At 38.6% G+C, this 25,879-nt stretch overlaps 1 protein-coding gene across 1 annotated transcript in view; it reads left to right on the forward strand.

Moving 5' to 3' along the window:
* Window positions 1-734: 734 nt before the first annotated feature.
* Window positions 735-25,879, forward strand: part of GABRR3 (gamma-aminobutyric acid type A receptor subunit rho3) — a gene marked incomplete at its 5' end in the record, with an annotated part of 51,100 nt that continues 25,955 nt past the window's right edge. Inside the window, 3 exons of the mRNA XM_036747321.1 lie at window positions 735-843; window positions 9,293-9,360; window positions 24,134-24,357. Coding sequence (XP_036603216.1) covers window positions 735-843; window positions 9,293-9,360; window positions 24,134-24,357 — 401 coding nt within the window. The remainder of the gene's footprint in view (window positions 844-9,292; window positions 9,361-24,133; window positions 24,358-25,879) is intronic.

A 25,879-nucleotide genomic window follows, 5' to 3' on the forward strand; every position in this document is an offset into this window, starting at 1 on the left:
CCCCTGCCAAGAAAACTCCAATGGGGTCACAAAGAGTCTGACGTGACTGAAAAACAACTGGACAACTTTGTAATAAGTGGAGACTTACATAGGAAGATATCACCTACCATTATTAATAGGTAGCAGAGTAGAGTCTTGAATAGTGGGTATATCATTGTCAAATGCCTGTGGGGGGATAGGCATCTACGTAAAGGGAACATTTGAAGTTAGGGTAGTGAATAAAATTGCCAAAGGAGGGGATGTAGAAAGAGAAAAGATGACCAAGGCAAAAACCAGGGAAACACATGCCTTAAGTGTGGTGTCCGAGGCAATTCTAGGAAAGGGTCCAATTTAAGAAATGAAAAGAGCAACTCGTATCACACTCTTGGCAATGAGTACAGGTACAACCAAACTTTTTTTTCTTATTCCAAACTACTCCCATCCTATTTCAGAGGACATTTATGGGAAAATACATGTGGTCTATATTCAGTTGGGCAAAATTCAGTCGAATTTGGACTGGAATTCTGCTCCACTAGCTCCCCCATCCCTTCTCTCCAAGCTAATAAGTAGTAAATATCAGAATACCACTAGTCATGTGCGATATAAATTTTCATTCTTTCTCCAGTCTTCTTTCACAACATCTTGCAGTGCATGCACTTATATATGTTAAATTCAGTCATTTTAGGAGAATGATAACATCTCAAGACATTTTTGTTCTTGTTTTTCTTTATTTTGCTATTTTTTTTTACCGCAAAAGGGAAATTAAAATGAAGAAGAAAGACAATACAAAAATATGGCCATTCAAGTATGATCAGCTTCTCCACATAGAGGACCATGATTTTGCATTGAGGCCTGGATTTGGAGGTAAGCAAAAACTTTAGGGCACCACTATACATAAAAACCAATTTCCTCGTCAAGCTTTCCTCAATGTAGCACTAGCACAAATAGAAATGGAAAGTTGGAGCAAGAATACAAGATGAAAAACTGGCTCTGAAGTAGATTTTTGTCTTAAATGATGACAATTCACATTTTATCATAACTCACATTCATATAGCACTTTAGAGTTTATAAAGCATTTTCTCCCCAACAATCCTGAGAGGCAGACAGTACAAGCACCATTGTTCCCGTTTTACAGAGAAGAAAGCAAAGATACTAAGAATTTCTGTCTTGCGTAATTCCATCTTAAATTGAAAAATAAATTCTCAGCCTTTCACTACGCTTTGTCTATAGATAAGACCATATTACTCCTCAAGATGAAATCTCAATGTGAGATAAAATTGGCAATGACTACAGAATATTAAAAAAAATTAACATGCTAAAATCCTACTTTCTGCCTTATTGTGTTGTGCAGACAACCCTGCATTCTCCAGAATTAAAGCCAGCAGGGTATAAGCTCCCCCAGGCCCTCCTATGCTGGAAGGGCTTTGAGTACAGGCCTGCCTGGGGTTTGTGTCAGCCATTTTTGTGTACAGCAAAACACTTGGGAGAACTATAAAAGTATGAAACATAGTGAAAGCTCACTAATGCAAAGTTAAATGAAGCATAGGTGTAAAAAATTCTAAGTGAAACTAATTTTAAATAACTTTTCAGGCTTGCTATTGAACTAGTGATGACCAAGTGTGAAGGAGGAAGCACTGCTTTATTTTCAGTTGGAAAGCTTATTATACACACACACACACACACACACACACACACACCCCTAAGTATACATATATATTTTAATATTGATGCATCCTCAGTCACTTTCACATGTATCTCATAATCCTTGTCATGATTCTTAAGCTTTTTAGATTTAATTTTTTTTTGGCAGGGCAATTGGGGTTAAGTGACTTGCCCAAGGTCACACAGCTAGTACATGTGTCAAGTGTCTGAGGCCGGATTTGAACCCAGGTCCTCCTGACTCCAGGGCTGGTGCTCTACTCACTTCACCACCTAGCTGCCCAAAGCTTTTTAGATATTTTTAAAACTTTTGTAAAGTAATTTGATGTTAAGGACTATAATTTGAGTTACTTTCCTTTTTGTGAAATTTTTTTTTTCAAATTACATGTAAAAACAATTTTTAGCATTCACTTTTTAAAATTTTGAGTTCTAAATTCTCTTCCTCCCTTTCCCCTCCTTGAGAAAGCAGCAATTTGATAAAGCTATATACGTGCATCATGCAAAACACTTCCGTATTAGCCATGTTGCAAACAAAAACACAGACCAAAAAAGAAAAACCAAGAGAAATGAAAAAAAGTTTTAAAAAGTATGATTCAATCAGCATTCAGACTCCATCAGTTCTTTCTCTGGAGGCAGATACCATTTTTCATCATAAATCCTTCAGAATTGTTTTGGATTGCTGAGAATAACTAAGTCAGTCTTAGTTCATCATTGTACAGTATTGCTGTAACTGCGTACAGTGTTCTCTGTTCTGCTCACTCCACTTTCCAAGTTTTTCTGAAAGCATCTTGCTCATCATTTCTTGTAGCACAGTAGTATTCCATCACAAGCATATGCCACAACTTGTTCAACCATTTCCCAATTGATGGGCATCCCCTCAATTTCTTTGCCACCACAAAAAGAGCCGCTATAAATATTTTCGTACACATATGGGTAATTTTTCTTTTTTTAATCTCTTGGTATAGAGACCTAATAGTGGTATTGCTGAATCAAAGGAAATTTGATTAACTTTCAAAGTTTTGTAACTTAAAATAAACATCTACTTTGGTTTTGTTATGAAGTTAATTTTTCTAGGTTGAAAACACTCAGCCTAGCTAAGTTTGGATAGGTCCATTGCTATCAGATAATGATTTGTAGAGGAAGATGGAGAAGAAAAGGGAATAAGCATTTATTAAACACCTACTATGTGCCAGGCCCTGTGGTAAACACTTTACTAATATTATCTCATGTAATCCTTACAACAACCCTATGGTCACAATGACTATAGGTGCTTTTTATTATCCCATTCTATTATCCCCATTGTTATCCCCATTTTATAGTCAAGAAGACTGAGTCAGGAAGAGGTTAAATAACTTGCCCAGGGTCACCCAATTAACAAGTATCTGCAGCTGGATTTGAAATTAGGTCATCCTGACTCTAAGTTCAATACTCTATCCACTGTTATAACTAACTGCCTTTAAAGCAAGTTATTAATCAGTCTACTAAAACACAGAAGGGCTGGCATTTGCATCAGTAGTACCTATACCAATGAATTCACAAATCCTTGAACTTTGTTGCTAGAGCCTTTATTTGTAGGACAATCGCTTGTCAAATGCCATTGCCCACAGACTGAGTCTTTTTCTCTCTTTAGCAGTCTGATGAAACCTATACACACCTTCAAAGAATAATGTCTTTTAATGTATAAAACAATATGTAGGGTTACAAAGGAAACATCAAAATATTTAAAAAACAAGTGCAAGGACTCCAGGTTAAGAACTCCTGCTTTAATTTAAAGGCACCCACCTATTTTCAGTACCATGTAGAACACTCTTTTTTTGTTTTGCTCTGTGCATTAAAATGTTCCTTTTCTGATGTTTGAATACATTTTTTTAAAAGGACCTCCTATCTGTGATAAATGAGAGATAAGCCCTGACTGAAGACAAAGATATGAAATATATGACCTCTCAAAGTCTCTTCTCTCTCTTTGATTAAGTGAACATGCTCTCATGTTGAAAGGGAAATATCTTTTTTTTTTTACAGGAGCCCAGTGAAGACATAGAACCAGCTGGTAAAATAAATTCCAGGTCCCCCACTTCATTTTTCAGATTCCCTGAGATCCACTCACAGTCCCAGACTTCCTGAACTTTTAACTGCTATTTTAGTGTTGTTTGGAAACATGAGTTTAAGGGATGTGGGAGAAAGGGTTTTCCTGCAATTAAACAAGCACAGCTGCATCTGTAATCATAATCATGGGGCCTGTGGGAGGGAGGAAGCTTATAACTTTTCAGTAAAGCTGTTGTCATGGTTACAGTTTTAGGCCAGTAAAGGATAGCAAGCAGATGGGCACAGTATAGGATGCATTTGCTCACATGCTTTTGCACATAATCTATTCAATGTGGTTCTGTGGAAAGAATGCTAGGTTTATCGTCAAAGGACTTGGATTTGTTTACTGGCTCTGTTACTTATTATCTCTGTGACCTTGGAGAAGTCACTTCCCCTCTCTGGACTTCAATTTCCTCATCTGTAAAGTGAGGAGCCTGGACTAGACAACCTCTGAAGTTCCTTCCAGCTCTAAATCTATAATCTTAAATCCAGTTGTTGGTGGGTATGATGAAAAGTATGCCTGCAATCACTAAGTTACATTTAAAATGTTTCTGAGATGCCACATGGGCCTAGATTCTCAGCTTTATTTTATTAGCTGTACAAAATTAGAGCGTAACTAGACAGAAGGTTTTTTGTTTTATTTTGGTTTGACTTGGTTTGTGGTTTTTTCTTGTTTATTTATTTATTTATTTTGCTGTTCTGGAGCCCTGATGCAGTCTTAATTCAAGATCCTCAAACCCTTTAAATTGAGCAATCAGTAGAAATTGCAAAGAAGCAGATTTCAGCTTCCTATCAATGGGCAGCTAGGTGGTGTGATCATAAAACTCTGGACTTGGAGTCAGGAAGACCTGAGTTCAAATGTGACCTGAGACACTTAATAGCTGTGTGACTTTGTACAAGTTACTTAATTTCTGTCTACCTCAGTTTCCTCCATTTAAAATGAGGATAATAATAGCAACTACCTCCCAGGGTTAGGATAACATGAGACAACATTTACAAAGTATCTGGCACATAGTAGGTGCTTAATTAATGTCAGTTAAATTTTTTAAAAGAATCCCTAGCATTTAGAGAGATCTCAAAATGGAAGAGGTTGTCTCAGGAGACAGTGGAGTTTACCCTCACTGATATCTTCGAGCAAAGGCTAGAAGACCACACACCAAAGCATTTTTATAAAGGGGATTCTTATTCAAGTGTGAGTTGGACTAGATGGCCTCTAAGGTCCTTTCCAACTCAGAAATTTTATAAGCAGTTATGTTAGGATCATAACATGAGGCCTGGAAGGGACTTTAGCGACCATCTCATCCATCTGCCTCCTATCTCTCGAAGGAAACTACGCGATACAGAAGGTAAGTCACTGAAAAGTTTCAGCTAGCAAGTCAGAGCCAGGTCCTCTGATTCCCAATCCCTTTTCAATACATTATGTTGCCTCTCTGAATTGTAACTAGATGGTTTTTTTTTGAAACTGGGTCTCCCTGGGTTACTCAGGTTAGACATGTAGCAGCTCTTCACAGGAATGATCCTACTACTGCTTAGCATGGTTCAGACTGGGCCTATTTGACCAAGAATATGCTGGAGTCAGTACAGGCTAGAGCTGATTGTTAAATTTTCAGTGTGAACATTTACATCTCAGAAATCAGCAAACTCTACAACTTCAGGTTTGATTTATCATTCTGCTGATTGTTTCAAGAAAGTGGTGGAGAAAATTTTAATAATGCAGATTAAATTTAAATGTGCCATTCATACTTTTCTTTCCCCTTAGAGCCAGATGTTTCATATTTATTAGCACACAACTAGGTTCCACCATCCTTAGCCCAGCGGTCCTCTCTTCTCAGGGGCTCACAGTACTGCCGCCAGACTTAGTTCAGACACCTGATCAGTTAAGCCCACTGCAGCTCAGAAATCCCAAGCTTGAGCAAGCCACCACCATTAGCCAACCCAACAGCAGGGATTGTAGGCCTGTGCTAACATTCCCCACAGAAACAATTCATTTTTTTTTGCTTGGAAATAGATAGATTTTTCTTTTACATTTGTTGTCTTTATCATCCTCCAAAGGATGATAGGATAAGAAAGCTTCCCCTTCCCATACCTTCACACACACACACACACACACACACAGACACACACAATTTCCCTTTCAAGAACTACCATTGCCAAAGAATTATTCAGAATTTCGTTTAGCAGCTTAGTCTCTACTGATCTCTTCAAAATCTCCCTGAAATTCCCTTTTCTTTAGTATGAGCTTCTTGGGAACAAGGACTGTTCTGGAGGTTTCTTGATGTGTTGCTGTTTCTTTCTTTGTATCTCCAGAGTTTAGCAACAGGCCAAGGTTTAACAAATGCTAATTGACGATTGACTAATAGGAAGGAGTGAGGATAAAAATAGAGGCCTGAGTTTTGGTCCTTCTTGACCGCCAGAGGGCTCTCATCTCATGAGCAATAATAGGAGAGGAAACCGATAAACCGGACAGAAGCTTTCCTGTCATTCTTCAGTGAGTGTTTTGTACTGTTACAGAGAAGTTCCGTGCCTTGATCAGGTTTGGCATCTGTTAAAAATCCTGCAGGAAAGGGCTGTTTATATTCAAATGCAACAAAGAACAGTAGTAACGTTAACATTTATGTAACTCCTTCCATACATTATCTCATTTGAGTCTTACAACAGCCCTGATCCTGGGCAAGTCACTTAGCCCATTTCCTCATCTGTAAAATGAGCTGGAGAAGGAAATGGCAAACCATTTCAGTATCTTTGCCAGGAAAACCCCAAATGGAGTCACAAAGAGTCAGATAGGACTGAAAAATAACTGAACCGACAATGAGAAGGTTAGTACTATAGGTATTATTTTTCTGGATACACAAATGAGGAAACTGAGCCTCTGAGAATTTTCACGACTTTCTTGTGGTCCTATGCCAAGTAAGTATGAGAGTCAGGATTTGGACCTAGGCCTTCTAAATTCCAAGACCAGCATACTCTATTTGGCTTCTGCAACAATTATAATACCTACTCTGTCCTATGAATTATGATATCTGCAATGTCATATGAATTTGGACTATGACAGCATGCAGTCCAGATTATTAAGACCTAAGCCTCCACTTGTTTCTTAAAGAAGATTTTTAGTTGCCTCCATATTACTAAAATTTTTCAAATCTTTCCATCCCACTTTGCCTAATTTGGGTATCTTCAAGGAATTTGTCTAAATGGCATCCTGAAGTATATGTATATGTATCTGTGTTTGAATGCAGCTAATTAGTCAATGTAGCATGTTATTCTGGAGGAGCTAAGAAAGTTTTCTTGTGACTAATTGTGGGCTGTCCCTTTATAATGATCAAATGGCCAGAACATTCAATGAACTCAGTCCTAACACTTGTAGTCTCAGTAAAAATATTTAAAGAAAAGAGAGTACCAAATATAGAATCAGAAGACCTCAGTTTGAATTGTGACTCTGGTACTTACTACCAGTGTGACCTTGAATAAGTCAGAACTTCTTTGAACCTCAGTTTCCTAATATGTAAATAAAGAGTTTGCTGCACAAACTGGGTTTGGAATCAGAAAACCTAAGTTTAAATTCCCTGTTGATAACCTGTGTGACCATGGGCAAGGTACTTTACCCTTTGATCCTTGGGTCTCATTTTCCTCAACTATAAAAATAAGGGGTTGGACTAGAAAATCTAGTTTGCCCCAACTCTAAACCTGTGTTACTACAAAAGAATCGGACTAAATGACCTTCTAAAGTTTATTCCAGCTAGGGAAATGCTGATTAATGTTTAACAACTGACTGGAAGGAGAGAGGGGACAGAAGGAGAGGAATTATGAACCACACACTTTTAAATGTGTATTATTAACATTTCCTCCATCCCTTTCTTACCTCTAGACCAAATAATAAATTAAGCTCTACTTTTTAGCATTTGCCAGTTTCTGAGCTATCAGTGCTCACAGGGAAAATTTAACAATCAGCTCCTCAGTACAATATAGCTTCAACGTACCCAGCACTAAACCTATGATCAATTTCTAAAGTTCTATATAGCTCTTGATTCAGTGATCATGTGATCCATTGATCTAGTGTCCCCACACAGTAAGACTTGGTGCTTTGCTGTCTCTTCCACAAATCAGAAAAACCTCCTTTACCTGAACACATGCTTGGGTGCAAGCAGATCTGGTTACTGGAGGTAAAAGCAATTTACAATTCATTTTCTCTTCCTTTGTATATTAACCTATATGCATGTACACACTCCTTTCTTCTTGAGCTAGGTAAGCACTTCTCTCATCTTAATGTGTTTTCCTAATTAGCTCTAACATTAAAACCAGCTGTTCCTGGGGTGGTTTTTACTTTTATAAAGCATTAGAAGATTAATTGACTCATTATGTAGAAACATTAGGATGTAAATTCAGGGGGAGCTTTTTATTTAACTTGGGTTATAAATTGCATCTCGTTTACTTTATTTATGTTTTCCCTATTCTTCTCGTCTCCCATAACTAAGGACTTTTTTTAACTAGTCTTATGAATGTGAGATTTATTTCCTTTGCTTCTTTGAATTGAAATCAATTATAGCATATGGAGCTTCTGGAAGCTGGGTCTCTGCAATTAAAAGCACCAGCAATAGTAGCAGGGACTTCTGTGATGCTCCCAACTCATATCTTTTCCCCCAAACCCTTCATTGTTGTTCAGTCATTTTGATTGTGTCTAACTCTTTGTGATCCCATCTGGGGTTTTCTTGGCAAAGATACTGGAGTGGTTTGCCATTTCCTTCTTCAGCTCATTTTACAGATGAGGAAACTGAGGCAAGCTGGGTGAAGTGACTTGCTTAGGGTCACACAGCTACTAAGCATCTAAGGCCAGATTTTAACTCAGGTATTCCTGATCCCAGGCTCCACACTCTATCTGCTGCTCCAACTAGCTGCCCTTGCTCCTAATTTCCCTTTCCATTGCAAGTATCTCTATTCTTTTCAGTCACCGTGGTTCATAACCTTGGAGTTATTCTCAATTCCTTACTCTCCGTTTCCCTCGTATTCAGTAAGTTGCCAAGTTGCATCAATTCTACCTCTACAATACCTATTAAATCTGAACCCTCTTTCCATCTATGCTACAACCATCCTAGTTCAGCTATCCTTCCCCTCATTCCTGGATTCTTGCGATAGCCTCCTATTTTGTTTCCCTGCCTCTAGCGTCTACTGTCTCCAATCCACCCTCCACGCAGTTACCAAATCGAGATCATAAAGCACAAATCTGAATATATCACATTACTGCTCCAGTGATTCCTCCTACATCTAAGATGAAATACAAGTGTCTCTGTCTAGCTACACTCTACCTTTACAAGCTAATTACATACTACTCCACTCTGTCGCCTTTTTCCCAACAAAATCAGTCTACCAGATGTTCACTGTGAATAAAATTCTATATCTCATGTCCCCATGCCCTCCCTTCCTCTGCATCATAAATTTCTAACTTCTTTCAAGACTCAGCTCAAGTGCTATCCCCTATCCTACTCTTCCCATTGCTAATGCCGTCCTTCTAACCCCCCAAACTGCTTTGTATTTACTTTGTGTCTTTTGCATTTATAATTCTTTCATTGCATTGCAGGGGCACCAGTACCTGTGGGTATAGATGTTCAGATTGAAAGTATTGATAGCATTTCAGAGGTCGACATGGTAAGTATCATGATTTGATATGAATTCTTTCACAGAAAAGATGAATACAGGATAACATTCAAGTCACTGATATAGAAAACATTCATTTAAAACTTTTTTTAATGTTCTTGCACATATTTTTCACATTCCTTATAAGAGTGACCTGCCTTTATACTATCATCCTTCTTCTTATCCATGAGATTCACAATTCCTTCCCTACACCCCTTCCTTTTCTCCCCCCAATTCATTCAAATGGATCATAAGATCATAGCTTAGTGCAGAAATTTTAGAAATCAGGCAGTCTAACCCTTTCATTTTATGAATGTAGAAACAAAGCCCCTGAACGTATTAGAAAGGTATTTAATTGGTGCTAGTCAAGACTAGAGTTAAGATCTCCCTAGGATCTCCAGACTCCCAGTCAGTTCTTGTGTGTGTGTGTGTGTGTGTGTGTGTGTATGTGTGTGTGTACTTTGTTTTTCATTATTATCCCATCCTGTTATCTTAGTTGTACTATTTCAGCTGGTTTATAATGATCTAAGTAACATTTTCTGCTAGAGAACAAAAGTAGGAACAATGAAAGACAGTTATGTGAGACAGATTTCAGCTTGATATGAAGAAGAATTGTCTAACAGAGTTCTCCAAAAATAGAATGGGCTTCTCTAAAGGTAGTGATCTCTTCATCATTAGAGGTGTTCAAGCAGAAGCTGGATCACCATTTATTAGGCTTACTGTAAAGAGAATTCAAGTGTTAGATAACGATTATTTCAGATGACCCTTACTATTCTGAAGTTCCAAGATTCAAAATTCTTCTTACTTTTTTTGTTCTTTATTTTATTTATTCTGGTTTTAATGATCACAGTCCTTAGCTATGTCTTTTATTGAGCTGCCATCTCAACCTTTTGTCTAGTTTTCTCAGGGTGTTATAGGAGTCATGCAAGTTTATTGAACTGGGGTGGGGTTGGGGGTGGGGAGGGGGTACCATCAGAACTGGGTTTTAGGTTGATCAATTTGACAGCTAAGTCAAGGACAGATTGGAGTGAGGAGAGACAATACAGAGAGACAAACTAGAATTTTATAGTAGTAGTCCAGTCATGAGGGGCTATACCAGGGTAGCTGCAATGGAGTCAGAGGAGAAAAGGGGATGTATACAAGTAATGTAGAAAATTGTACAAAGAAGTAGAAATGACAGGACTTGACAACTAATTGGATAAGGAGAGAGAGTGAAGAGTAGAGGATAACTACTAGATTTGGAACCTGAGTTACTGGAAAGAAGGAAGGAAACAAGCATTTATTAAGCACCTACTATATGCCAGGCACTGTGCTAAGCACTTCACAAATACTATCTCATTTGATCTTCACAACAACCTTGGGTGGTGGGTGTTATTGTTATCCCCCTTTTACAATTGAGAAACTAAGGTGTGGGGGTAGGGGGGTAAGTGTTTTGTCCAGGGTCACACATCGAGTAAGCGTGTGAAGCTAGATTTGAACTCAGGCCTTCCTAACTCCAAGCCTAGCTCTCTATCCACTGTGCCCCCTCACTGCCAAAGCAGTGCTCTTGACAGTAATAGTGAAATTAGGAAGAGAAAAGGGTTTGGGGTGAGGGGGATGATGAGTTGGGTTTTGGACTTGCCAAGTTAAAGATGCCTATGGGGTATCCAGGTCAAAATGTGTAACAGGCAGTTGGAGATGTAATACTAGAGGTCGGAAGAGAAGTTAGGGCTGGAAACCTCAAATGTTCATATGGACTATTTGTGCTCGACCTGTGGTAGAACATTCTGAGCTCATATTGGTCAGACAACTGTAACTTGATTCCAACATAGTAATGTTATTTTGGTTCTCCTTGAAAATGAAGGACAGCAAACACCCAGGTTGGACAAGTAGAACTGGGAATATCTGCATATGTATACTTGCATATTAATTATGTACATTATTACTATACTAATTATATACATTATAAAACATAAAAATAGACAGTTTTGTTGTTCAGTCATTTTTCAGTTATGTCCAACTCTTTGTGACCCCATTTGGGTTTTTCTTGGCAAAGAAACTAGAGTGATTTGCCGTTTCCTTCACCAGCCCATTTTACAAATGAGGAAACTGAGGCAAACAGGGTTAAGTGACTTGCCTAGGAAATGTCTGAACCTGGATTTGAACTCAGGAAGATGAGTCTTCCTGTATGGAGGCCCAGCACCCTATCCACTGGGCCACCAACTGCCTCAAATAGACAGTAAAGAATTTGAAAAAAAGATAAAATAATATTTAATCTTAGAGTTGATAAGGAGCCATTGGAGTTTATTGAGTGAGGGAATAACATTGTTCAGCCTTCAATTCAGGAAAATCACTTTATCCTCTTTGAAGAGGATCAATTGGAGGAGGGAGAGAGAAGGTAGGATCACAAATTAGGAAGCTTTTGAAATAGTCCAGGAAAGAAGAGAGAAACTCAAATAGAATGGTGGCTGTGTAAATAAAGAGAAGGGTGGAAAAACAAGAGATGGCATAGAGATTTGAAACTATTTGGATGTGTATGTCGTAAGCTAGAGCAGGGAATATTTTTGCCAGCTATTTCAAGTGCCAGGGTTGAGATTAGATTATATTACCCTGAGGGGCTAACACCCAGAGGCCAGTGGTAGGAAGGGTGGAGATTAGGGTAGTGTTAAGCAATAGTAACTGAAGAGTGATATAATTGTGTTGGAGACATGACTAAGATGGACTTTTGCATAGAGCAGGGCTGTCCAAAAGGCGACCCACATTTCGATTTATGTGGCCCACCTATAAGCATAGAAATTTACATGAATGCTTTAGTAAACGAAGCCCAGCTACCACAGAGCTCTCACTAAAATGGCAAATCAAAATATATTGTCTGTTGTTTCAATAAAAACCTAAAGTTGGACAGCCCTGGCATAGAGGGTGTCATGCAACGCATCTTCCCATACTCCAATTGACTGATCACACACCCATGACAGGCCCCACTTTGAGGATAATTGACATAGAGTACTTGGATTTTTATTTTTTTCCTACTACTGTTCTATTAATTTGTTAAAAATCCCTTCATAGCTTTCTATGGTCCATTTTGCACCTCTTAGTCCATGCTTCTTATTAAAGGAGTATTTTGGGCTGTTTATAAATTTTAATTTCTACTTCCTTTCCTTTTTTTTTTCTTTTCCCCATCCAATTCAATTCACATTTAAATGCCTACTATTCACAAAGGCACTCTTCTAGATTTAAAAAGATAAGTGCTTAGCAGAGTGCCTGCACTATATAAAAAGTGCACCATATAAATGCTAGCTATTATTATTATTATATATAACAGTCCTTGCCTCCAAGGAACTTTCAATTTCATAGGGAAGAATGATTATGTATAATATAATAACTATACATAAATTAAATACAGAAATATAAATTATATATAAATAAGTACAGCTTAGAAAGAGCTTAAAATGCAGCTAGAATAAGCTAAACATAAAAAGTACCATAAGAAATTTGAGGAAGAGTTTTGCTAGTATGGAAGATGGAAGAACCGGAGGAAAAACAATTATAGGGGATGACCAGGTAACAATTAGTAGTCTAGTTGGACTGAAACATAGAGGGCATGAAGTTGAGGAAAGTAAAATAAGAGTGGAAAGATATGTTGGAGTCAGATGAGAGAGGGATAGAGTTAAGAGTTTACATTTTATCCTATGAGTCACTGAAGGTTTTTGAGCAGAGGAGTGAGATGGTCAAGCCTGTGCATTTGGAAGATTATTTGGCAGCTCTGTGACAGATGGACTGAAGGCAGGGAGATATGTTAAAATGCAATTAGGATCAAATGAGATAACATGTGTAAAGCACATGTAGCAGGCACTATATAAATGCTTATTCAGTTCTCCTCCCCTTCCCCTATTACCATAATCTAGGTAAGAGGTAATGAGTCTCTGAACTAAGGTGGTACAGGTGGAATTAAAAAACAGCCAAATGAAAGGAACATTGGAGAGTTAATCTTACACTTAGAAATCCATCAACTGGTGGAGGCAGGTGAGAGAATGAAGAATCAAAGATGACTCTGAGATTTTGAGACTCTACAACTGAAAAGATTCATGATGGTGCTATCAACATGTAGCCCCGCGTATAGACTTCCACAGACCAATGGGGTGGCTCTCTGGAAGAGGAAGTATGTATTGCCAAGGCAACATGCACAGTGGTTGCTATTGCTATGAATATGCTGGCTTGGTTCTGAATCACAAAATATACCTGACTCCCACAAACAAACACCCACAAATCCTCGCTGACTCCTTGCCTGCTTCCACTCTCTCAGCTCTAACTGCTCTGAGCATTTCCTGCTCCATCCTTCCAGTTCCATTCATTCAGCAAGCTCCTCCTACCACATGTGATTTAGGCCTCCTGTGATGTAAGCAGGTCACATGGGCTCATCAATGGATAGGGAAGATCTTCAAATTAAGCAAAAATACATTATCAGTACAGTGTCTAGGATTTGGTAAAGAACAGATGAGCTCTTGGGCAGCAGAAAACTTGGGGTACGTGAGGCTGGTAGGGCCTATTCAAATCAGGAAACAGAATAGAAACTATTTAATGGAGCAAAAAGCAATCAGGCTCTCCCTGCCATGGCCGGTGTCATCATCCTCACCAGGCAGACAGTGGGACTGCTGCAAGTCATTTGGAGAAAGAACCCTAACTGGAGTAGGTTATAGGCTGTGGAGCACAGCAGCCAAGGGTAGCATCTTTCTCCTTTCTACATAAACAGACCTAGAAAAACCTAGCTAGGTTCTATTTGCTACTCACTATGGCTGGTGGTATTCTGTAAGCCTGACTCTCTTTTTATACATCTGCCAGTTGTCTGTAGGCATGTCCTTACTTGAGATCGGAATGTGCATTCTTGAAGGACAAGTCAGAGAGTTTAAAAATTTCACTGTCTTTGCTAGGACCCTGCAGTTCTGGTACAGGAAGTTAAGACCTCCCTGAAGATTAATGAGTCACAGTTTAGTTTTATGAATAATCCTATAACTCTCCCAAGCAAAAACCTAAAACATGAACTCTAGGCTCACTTAGATTTCCCCCTGGGAGAATGAGCCATTAGAGCAAGGTGCCAGGAAGGGTATATAAGGGCAGATCCCTGAGGCTAAGCTCCCCTAGATTGTGGTGGGAAGTGAGGGACTGACAGACCCATGTGATCCACAGCACTACATAGCGTTGCAGAAAGTAACAGGGAAGTTAGGATGTTATGCAGGTTTGAGGCATAAGATGTGTTTACATTTTGGGGGGGGGCAGGGGTGGAGGCAGCATTGGACAAGGAGACAGTTTTTTTTTTTTAAATAAGAAACTGAATAATAAGGCCAAGTCCCAGCCAGGCACTATTATTAATAGATAATAAAGAAGTAATAACTGATTCAAGGAAAAATAATGATAGAATGTACAGCTAAGTTGGAAAGAGAAGTTAAAGGTTAAAAAGTTAAAGTAAAATGATGCATGTCTCCAGCTGAATGTTCCATTGGCACCTCAAACCCTCAATACTTCAGGGATCCGTGACTTTATCACTATGAGCACTTGCTTCTCTGATGGAGATTATAACCCCTTTATTCCTTGTGAGATAATCTTTTTGAGTTGCTGTGGTTAAAATAAAAAACAAATCACCCCAAAGTCAACCTGGTGACAAGCCTCTCTGAATTTAGCAAGGGTGGTCCTCAATGGACAAAGGATAGACATAATTTTTATCATGAAAAAGTGCTCATATCCCAGTTATGTTTATTAATTCTAGGTGACTTTCCTGTCTTGGGAGGTATACAATGGACTCTGTTCCATCTTAAGCCAGATGCTACATGATGCAATAGATAGAAAACTGGTCCAGGAGTCAGGAAAACATGAGTTGGAATCCCAGCTAAGACACTTATTAGTTGTGTGTGACCCTGGGTAGATCACTTAAACTCTCAACCTCAGTATTCTCATCTGTAAAATGAGGATAATAAAACTACCAGGGTTAAAGTAAGGATTAAACAAGATATTTATAAGGCTCTTTGAAAACCTTAAAATGCTAGCCATTATTGTTATTAATCATTCTTACAGCTATGCCCCCATTTTCACAGCCTCTGAGGTTTTTCTGCATATCATTGGGCACTATGAAAAGGGTGCTAGGTAGAAGGTGAAGGTGTCCTCCAAGACCAGCATAGCTCAACTCTAAGCCTCTGTAGTTTGGGACTAGGCACAGTGCCTACAGAAATAGTCTGTCCTAGGTCCAGCAACAGAGCAGTTGGCAGAAAGAGAAGCTATTTACATTGGCTATTACAACACTGACATCTGGTCTGAAAGGATGGAGAATGAATAGTGAATGGTCAGCATTTCATTTTTGGTAAGTTTAAAATGAGAAGTAGGTGTTAATTACAATGAAATGAGCTTAGGATGTGTTACAGTGGTGACAGAGTGATATTGCTAATAAGGAAATAAAGAATCATGGAAATTTATAGTAATTATAAGATGCCTCATGTAAGGTGTTCATCTAGTCTAATTATCTCATTTTTCATTTAAAGAAAAAGAAGGCCAGAGAGGACAAGTGACTCCTTCAGGGCAACACAGTTAATTAATGTCAGAACTCAGACAGAAGTCTGGGGTTTGAAATTGGAAATTCTAAAAATTTGAATTGTAGAGTCTTCTCACCTCTCCACTGCTATGGCTAATCATGCTGAGAAACTTCCTTGTATTCAATTAAATTCTTTCAACAAGCATTTACTAAGTGCTTATTATGTGCTACTCACTGTTCTTGTCATGAGACAAAATCTTGGCCCTCAAGGAATTACCTTTCTAATAAAGGTGAAGGAGAAAGAATAAACATGTGTCAGGTATTGTGCTAAGGGCTTTACAAATATTATTTCATTTAAATCTCACAACAATCCTGGGGGGGTAAGTGCTGATATTATCCCCATTTTATAGTTGAGAAAACTGGGTGCATTGGCAATCAAGATGGGCTCTTAGCGCTTATTCAACCAAGTGCCCTTGAAGAGTTTGGCCTTTGTTTCCTTGATGAAATTAGGAGTCCTTGATGACCTCCTTGTCTCAAGGGAAAGCCTAGTTTACATGGGTTTGAGTGACATGTTTGTGACATCAGAGGCTTTTAGACCACGTGGGTTTAAGTCAAATTTTTGTGACGCTTTTAGGTCACGTGGGTTAGTCACATGTGTGATTCACCTTTGACCCTGAACAAGATATATAAACCCAGAGGTTGGCTTTCTCCTTCGGAGCTCTGAGCCACAGCAGGAGTGGCACATGACTCTGGGCCAGCCGTTGTTATGAGCTACCTGGCTTTGGAGAAAACTCAGATGTTGATGCTTCTCTGGTAACTGTATATTGTGATTTTGTCAGATGGGAATCTGTCTGTTGATTTGTGTTTATTTGCTCTGTTTGTATTTGCTCTGAAGCTCAGGGTCCTGGCTTTTCCTCCTGAGCTGAGTGAATGATATTTGTATGTTGGATTAAAGTAAGATTGTTAACCCCTTAACACTGCTTTCCTCAGTAAAGCAGATCAAAAGAACCTGTGTTGGCAGCTTTCTGTGTGCTGGTTGTTGGTGGGTCTTACACCCCTTCAGCAGCTGCTAGCAGATTGTTGCAACACTGGGGCATAGATTAAACCCAAGGTCACACTGCTAATAAGGGTTAGAAGTCAGATTTGAACTCAGGTCTTCCCAACTCCAAGCCTGGTACTGTATCCACTGCAGCACCTAGCTATCCCAATGATACCACCTAGCAGTCTACTAGACTAGAAATATATAGATTCTTTAGGAGCAGGATCAATATTAAGTTGATTTAACTGTTTTGATTTAGGTGTCACATTGCCTAGAGAACAAAAGCTTAGTCAAAGTGATCACTAAAATTCATGCAATCTCTTGTATGTAGTTTTTGATTCTCACACTTAATAAGGCACCATACATGCTTACTAAATACAGTAAGGTGAAAGCACTATCTAATTCAGTAAAGTGAGAAAAGTGATAATAATTTATGGATGGTGACATCCCCTAGAATTTTTCCTAGTCCAATCAAATTAGCATTTGCTAAGCACCTACTATAGAAACTGTATTAGGTTCAGGGTATAAAAAGACAAAAGAAAAAAAAAAACAAAATCCTCTGGTGGGTATTGAAAGACTCCTTCCTACCATTAGAGTCTTCCTACACTTTAATCCCTGCCATATCCTCTTTGATCAAGTAACATTTGCTTCCTTGCTGTTCTTCAAACGAGACACTCTATCCCTTGGCTCCTGGTACTTTTCATGGCTGTCCCCATCCTCAGAATGCTCTCCCTTCTCCACTCTACCTACTGACTTCCCTGACTTCCTTTAAGCCCCAACTAAAATCATATCTTCTATAGGAACATTATCCCAAGCTTTTTAATTCTAATACCTTCCCTCTCTTAATTATTTCCTGTTTATTTCGTATTGTTTGTATATATCCAGCTTGTTTGCATATTATTTGTTTGCTTGTTGTATCACTCATTACATTGTGAGTCCCTTGAGGTTAGGAACTGGCATTTGCCTCTTTTTGTATCCCTAGTACTTAGCACAGTGCCTGGCACTTAGTTGATGCCTAATAAATACTAATTGACTGTTTGACTAAAACTATTCCTATCCTTTAGAGTTTACATTAGACTGGGAGGATACAACCTATGAAGAGAAGTATATTATAATTATATATGATAATTATAATTTAAGGAAGGGAGAGTATTAAGTATTAAGAGAGATTAGGAAATGGTTCCCATAGGAGATGAGACATGTATAAGTTGAGTCTAGAAGAAAGCTAGGAATTCCAAGATTCAGCAGAGATGAAGAGCAAATGCATTCTAGAAACGGCAGGCGAATAGAGAGGGGACAGCCTATTTAAAAGTATGAAAGTGGGAGATGGAATGCTAAATTGTCTGGAACAATGAAAGCAATAAGCCTGGAAAGATAGATTGTGAAGGTCTACTACTACTACTACTACTACTACTACTACTACTACTACTACTACTACTACTACTACTAATCTGGGGTTATTGACTCTGAAAGTCATTCAACTGGCATTTATGGCACGATGCCAAGCACAGGGAAAGAAAGGCAAAAGACAGTCCTTACTCTCAAGAAGCATGCAATCTAATTTGAGAGCCAACATGCAAACTACTCTAAAAACGAGCTGTGCACGGGGTAAATTGGAAACAATCAACAGAGGGGAGGCACCTGTTTGCCTCAGTTTCCTCATCAGTAAAACGACCTGGAGAAGGAAATGGCAGAGCACTCCAATATCTCTACCAAGAGAACCCCACAGAGAGTCAGACTGACGGAAACAACTCAACAACAACAACCAATGTGCCAAGCACTGTGCTAAGAGCTTTACAATTATTATCTCATCTGGTCCTCACAACAACCCTGGGATATAGATGCTATTACTATTCTCACTTTGCAAGTGAGGAAACTGAGGCAAACAGAGGTTTAGTGACTTCCCTAGGGTTACACGGCTCTTCCTGATGCCAGGTCTCATGCTCTAGGTACTGTACCACCTAACTGCCTCGAGAAGACTGGAAAGATCCCAAAGAGATCACACAAGTGGGAAAGGGACCTGTACGGACAGAAATATTTGTGGCAGCTCTTTTTGTGGCAGCATAGGATTGGAAATCAAAGGGATGCCCATCAATTGGGGAATAGCTGAATAAGTTGTGGTATATGAATGTAATGGAATATTATTGTGCTATAAGAAATGAGGAGTATACAGACTTCATAATAACCTGGAAAGACCTACATGATATGATGCTGAGTGAGAGGAGCAGAACCAGGAGAACATTGTACACAACCACAGAGATACTGATTCTGTGATGACTAACTTTGATAGACTTGTCTCTCCTCAGCAATACAAGGCTCAAAGACAGCTCCAAAGGACTCATGATGGAGAGAGCTGGCTACATCCAGAGAAAGAACTGTGGAGTCTGAACGCAGACTGAGGCAAACTATTTGATATCTTTTTTTTCCTTTTTTTTTTGGTTTTGTTTCTTCTCTGTCATGATTCCTTCCATTGGTCATAATTCTTCTTTGCAACTTGACTACTGTGTAAATAAGGTTACTGCAAAGGTTTATGTAGAATCTATATCAGACTGCATGCTGTCTTGGGGGGGATGGGGGAGAGGAAGGAAGGGAAGAAAATCTGAAACTCAAGAACATGTAGAACTAAGTGTTGTAAACTAAAAATAAAAAATCTAATTAAAAAAAGAAGACTGGAAAGGTGGGCAGGGGGCAGGTTTGAAAGTGCTTCGAATGTCAATCAGAAAATTACATATTTAATCCTAGAAGTGATAGGAAACCACTGGAGTTTATTAAGTAGGAAGGTGACATGGTCAGAGCTGCATTTTAGAAAGATCGTGACAGCTAAGTAGAGGGTGGACTGCAGTCAGGGAAATAGGTTACTGTGATAGTCCAGGAGTGAGTTGATGAAGGCCTATACTACAGTGGTGGCAGGGTCAGAGGAGAGAAGGGGTTATATGTGAGAGGTATTATGAAGGTAAAATTGTCAGGCCTTGGCACCAGGTTGGATATGAGAAATGAGAGGGTGTGAGGAGTTGAGGATGACACCTAAGTTGCAAGCCTAGGCTACTGAGAGTTTGATGGTGTTCTCAACAGTTAGCAAGGAAGTTAGGAAGAAGAAAAGGTTTGGGGAGAGTGGGGAGAATAAGTTCAGTTTGGGAGTTTAAGATGTCCTTAGAACATTCAGTATAGGTCTTTGGAAATGGGAGACCAGAAGGCCACAGAGAGGATAGGTCTGGATAAGTAGATTTGGGAATCATCAGCACAGAGATGATAATTGAATCCATGGGAACTAATGAAATCACCAAGAACTATAATATATAGAGAAAAGAGAAGATGGCCCAGAACAAGATCCGGGAAAGGAGATTGAGAAGAAGACAGGGAAGAGGAGAATCAAGAGAGAGTAGTATCATTAAAAAAAATCTAGAGAAGAGAATATAAAATAGAAGAGGGTGATTGACAGTGTCAAAAGCTTCAGAGAGGTCAAAAAGAGAGGACTGATATTTGGCAACTAAGAGATTGTTAATAAATAAAAATGAAGAGGTAAGAATGAGGGATTCACTGGGCAGAGAGGAAAGGGAGAAGAAGAATGGGGGGGAATTATCTCACAAAAAAAGACACTCAAGGAAGAGCTTTTACATTGGAGGAGAAAATGGGGGAGGGAGTAGTGGGCAATGCTTGTACCTCACTCTCCGTTAGGATTGATTCAAAGAAGGAAGAATATATACACACACTCAGTTGGGTATAGAAATCTATCTTACTCAACAGGGAAGTAGGAGGAGAAGAATAAGATAGGAGGAGATGGAGGGAAAGGTGATAAAAAAAGAGTACAGATTAAAGAAGGTAGTGGTCAGGAGCAAAACAGACTCTTGAGGAGGAACAGAATGAAGAGAGAGAGAAGGATAAACAAAAGAAAATAGTATGGAAGGAAATACAGAGTTAGTAATCATAACTGTGAATGTGAAGGGGATGAACTCACCCATAAAACAGAAGAGGATAGGAGAATGGATTAGAAACCAGAATCCAACAATACGTTGTTTACAAGAGACATACTTGAAACAGAAAGACATACACACAGAATTAAAATAAGGGGCTAGAGCAGAATCTATTATGCTTCAGCTGAAGTAAAAAAAAAAAGGCAGAGTAACAATCATGATCTCATACAAAGTAAAAAACAAAAAAAAAGAACTTAATTAAAAGAGATATTTTAGGGAAACTACATTTTGATAAAAGGTACCATAGACAATGAAATACTATAAAAAGCTATCAAAAACTTTTACAAGTTTTTCTGATAAAGATCTCATTTCTCAAAAATGTAGAGAACTAAGCAAGATTTATGAAAATAAGAGCCATTCCCCAATTGATAAACGGCCAAGGAATATGAATAGACAGTGTTCAGAAGAAATCAAAGCTATCCCTAGTGACATGAAAAAAAATCCTCTAGATTACTATTGACTAGAGGAAGGCAAATTAAAATTCTGTGGTACCACTTCATACCTAACAGAAATGACAAATGCTGAAGGGGATGTGGGAAAATAGTAACACTAACAAACTGTTGGTGGAGTTGTAAACTGGTCCAACCATTCTGGAAAACAATTTAGAACTATGCCCAAAGGGGTATAACACTGCACATACATTTTGACCAAACAATACCACTATTACATATTATCTATATAATGGACCTATACGTACCCAAAAAAAGGATATGTACAAAAGTATTTATTTGTGGTGCAAAGGATTAGAAAATTGAGGGGATGGCCATCAATTGAGGAATAGCTGAGCAAGTCGTACTATATGATTGCAATGGAATACTATTTTGCTATAAGAAAAGATGAGAAGGATGATTTAAAAAAAACTGAGAAGTTCTACATCAACTGATACAAAGTAAAGTGAACAGAACCACGAGATCACAATACACAGTAACAGCAATATTGTAATGATGGTCAACTGTGAAAGACTTAGTTATTCTGATCAATACAGTGATCTAAAACAATACAGGACACATGATGAAAATTGCTATCCACCTCCAGAGAGAGAACTGATGAACTCTGAATACAAATTGAAATACAATTTTCTCACCTTTATTTCCTTGCTTTTTGTGTGTCATGGCTAACAGAAATATGCTTTGTACGACTTCACGTCATACTGTTTTTCTTCTCAGTGGATGGGAGTCAGACTGAAGGAAGGTAGAGAATTTGGAACTAAAAAAAATGTAATGTTAAATTTTTTGAGAGATAGAGATTGTTACTAACTTTGGAGAGAGCAGTTCTCATTAAAAGATAACTTTGAAAACCAAACTGGAATATTTAAGAAGAGAATGAGAGGAAAGGAGGTGGAAGCATCAGTTGTAAACAGCCTTCTCAAGCAGTTTAGCCACAAAAGAGAGAAGAGAAATGGGATGCTAGACAGTGGAGATTGCATAGGATCAAGTGAGGATTTTTTGAGAATGGTGGAGATATGGATGTGTTTATGGACAGTTGTTGTTTGTCTTTGACTTGCAATAAGAACAAGAGTGATTTGGGTTTAAGGCACGGTACTTAAGAAAGAAATCTAGCCCATAAACCCCAAGATATCTTTCAAGATTTCAGTGATCAAATTTACATTCCTTTGAACAGAGCACATGCAGGCAAGTGTATGAGACCCTATGTGGAAAGAAACAAGGGAGAGGAAGAAAGGAAGAAAGGAAGAAAGGAAGAAAGAAAGAAAGAAAGAAAGAAAGAAAGAAAGAAAGAAAGAAAGAAAGAAAGAAAGGAAGGAAGGAAGGAAGGAAGGAAGGAAGAAAGAAGGAAGAAAGGAATAAGAAAAGAAAAAAGAAAGAAAAAAGAAAGAAAGAAAGAAAGAAGAAAGAAAGAAAGGAAAGAAAGAGGAAGAACAGAAGGAAAGAAGGAAGGAAGGAAGGAAGGAAAGGAAGGAAGGAGAGGAAGGTGAAGAAAGAAAAGAAAGAAAGAAAGAAAGAAAAGAAAGAAGAAAGAAAGGAAGGAAGGAAGGAAGAAGGAAGAAGAAAGAAGAGAAGAAAGAAAAGAAAGAAAGAAGAAGAAAGAAAGAAAGGAAGGAAAGAAGAAAGAAGGAAGGAAGGAAGGAAGGAAGGAAGGAAGGAAGGAAGGAAGGAAGGAAGGATGGAAGGAGGGAAGAGTTGTGTTGCTAACTGGCCAGTTCCAGTTGGGTCCCCAGTGGTTGTTGTTTGGCCGTCATTCTCATAGGTTGTTGTTTGTCCTTCATTCTCACCTCCCATGACATCAGGTAGGTGATGCCATGACATGGAAGTGAATTGCACAGCACAGCAAGGGCTGTGCAAAGTCACCAGTCTCACTTTGTCCTCTGGAGCCATCTGGGTCCAGTGGCAAGATACAGAACAGGACAAATGGAGATGGTCCTCTTATAGGCAGTAGAGAAGTAGCCAGTAGACAGTGAGAGACTGAAGATAAATGAGAGAGTGGAGACAATAGAGGAGGCAATCTGTTGAGAAGATGGGATGGAATGGGATCACTTGTGCATATAGAGCTATTTGCTTTAGCCATTAGAAGGACCCCCTCTTCATGTGAGACAGCAGTGAAGTAGGAAAAATGGCAAAAGGCATCTGGATGGTGTGAGATGAGGAGGAGAGGAGGAGCTCTCAGCAAATTATCTCAATTTTTTTAACAAAAAATAAGGAAAGGTTCTCATCTGAGAGGGTGGCAGAATGGGAAGACATACTTGAGGTGATATAAAAAGGTTTGTTTGGGAAAGCCTCCATAATTAGTGGGGCAATAAGTAAATTTGTTGTTTAGTTGCTCAGGCATGTCCAATTCTTTATGACCCTATAAACCACAGCACATTAAAGCTGTCCATGGAGTCTTCTTAGCAAAGGTACTGGAGTGGTTTGCCATTTCCTTCTCTAGTGGATCATGGAAAACAGAGGTTAAGACACTTGCCCAGGGTCACCCAGCTTAATGAGTGTCTGAGGCCAGATTGAAACTCAGGTCTTTCTGACTCCAGGCCCAGCACACTATCTACTGGGCCATCTAGCTGCCTTCAATAAGTAAATTAAGGACATATAAAAAGATTAACTTGCAGCAATGATGTCCAATTGAGGTCAATAAGATTTTCCTAAATAAAAGAGTGGCTTGATCAGACTTGTGCTTTAGGAAGATGATTCTGGCAAAAGACTTTTCATGGAAAATCTCTAAAGAGGCTATTTAGTGGATACCTGGGATGGAATGCTCCCAGACTGATTCCAAGATATCATCTAGAAAGAGGTTCCTTCTAGGTGTGACTTTCTTTTCTCTCTTGCCTAGGACTTTGCAATGACCTTTTACCTCAGACATTACTGGAAAGATGAACGGCTCTCCTTTCCTAGCACAAGAAACAGAAGCATGACCTTTGATAGTAGATTAATCCAGAAGATCTGGGTGCCTGATGTATTTTTTGTACATTCGAAAAGATCCTTCATCCATGATACAACCGTAGAGAACATTATGCTCAGAGTATATCCCGATGGTAATGTCCTCTTCAGTCTCCGGTAAGAATAATGCTTTCCTGTCATAGACATCAAAAATGCTTTTCTTTTCCTACACTCTTTCAGATTAAACCAAATCAGGAGTGTGTCTGACTTCCTAAATATAAACTAGAAATTTCAAACATCTCTTTTGTTCTTTGAATTAAGTTGCGTCAGGGGCTGAGGAATGTTCTAGGTTTCATTACACCAAACATCATTTTGCCAAGTACAAGCCTCTTAATCTTAGAGAATGATTTGGTGAAGATTTTGTAACTTCAGCTACATCCATCCTGCTTTCCTATGAGATCCATGTTAAATACTTACTTGGGATCATTTTTCTTCTCAACTTTTTTCCTATATTTAAAATTTACTACACTTAAGTACATAGTAGACTTCAATGAGGTAAGAAGTCTCTTTGAAAACAGCAACAAAGAGGTCAAATCTACATAAGCATCATTAATGATTTATTCATGTTGATATATATATATATATATATACACATATATATCATATAAAGTATTGTCCTTTTTCTCTACCTGAGAATAAGAATCAGGTATGGAAGGGAACAGAGGCAACAAAAGAGAGACATCACCCAAAAGCAAAGTATCATTCACTCAGCTTTTCTCAGAAGAAAAACTTCTAATATTTAATAAAAATTCTATTCAGTTTCATCAGTTGATAACACCCATATAAGATGTGGCGCAAAATATATTATCAAGAATGTTACGAGCACATCAGGAGCAGAGCCAGTCACGTAAAGAGAATGAGAAATAACAGACAGATGAGGTAGTACACTGATTCCCCTAAGATTTGGAGGAAGGCATCAGGGTACTAGGTAGAATCTCTATGGAACATTTATGGTAGTCAAGAATAGCACCAAATGGTAAAGTAGAGAAGTTGCAATTTGCATCTGTAGAAAGAGTTTCTACACTGATGAAGAACAGATGCACCAAGAGACCAAGGCATTAGCCAACTAGTGGTACCATTGGTCATGGCTACATCAGAATGAAACATGAGCAAAAGATTAAAAATAATGCCATGAGTCACAGGACTAGCCTTTTCAAAACCCCTACTATTCATAAAAGGGCACCTAGGTGGCGAAGTAGATAGAATGCTGGGCATGGATGCAGGAAGACTCATCTTCTTGAGTTCAAATCTGGCCTGAGATACTTAATAGCTGTATGACCCTGGGCAAGTCACTTAACTGTGCCTCAGTTTCCTCATCTGTAAAATGAGCTGGAGAAGGAAATGGAAATCTTTGCCAAGAAAACCCCAAATGAGGTCATGAAGAGTTGGATGTAACTGAAAATGACTAAATAAAACACATTATTCATAAGCCTACATGGACAAGTGAGTTGACCTAACAATATTTTGATCATGTCTAAATTTACTATGGTCTTATAGACGTAGTCCATACCAACTTTGCCTACTCAGGGATTCCAAAGACAACATATTGTACATTTTTCTCTCCTCAAAGAGCTTACTTATGACCTAGTTTGGGAAATAAAACTAACACGCTGGAAATAACAGTGAGCCAATTATTTCT

The sequence above is a fragment of the Trichosurus vulpecula genome, chromosome 2 (genome assembly GCF_011100635.1).
Source record: "Trichosurus vulpecula isolate mTriVul1 chromosome 2, mTriVul1.pri, whole genome shotgun sequence".
In the NCBI taxonomy this organism is placed as follows: Eukaryota; Metazoa; Chordata; class Mammalia; order Diprotodontia; family Phalangeridae; genus Trichosurus; species Trichosurus vulpecula.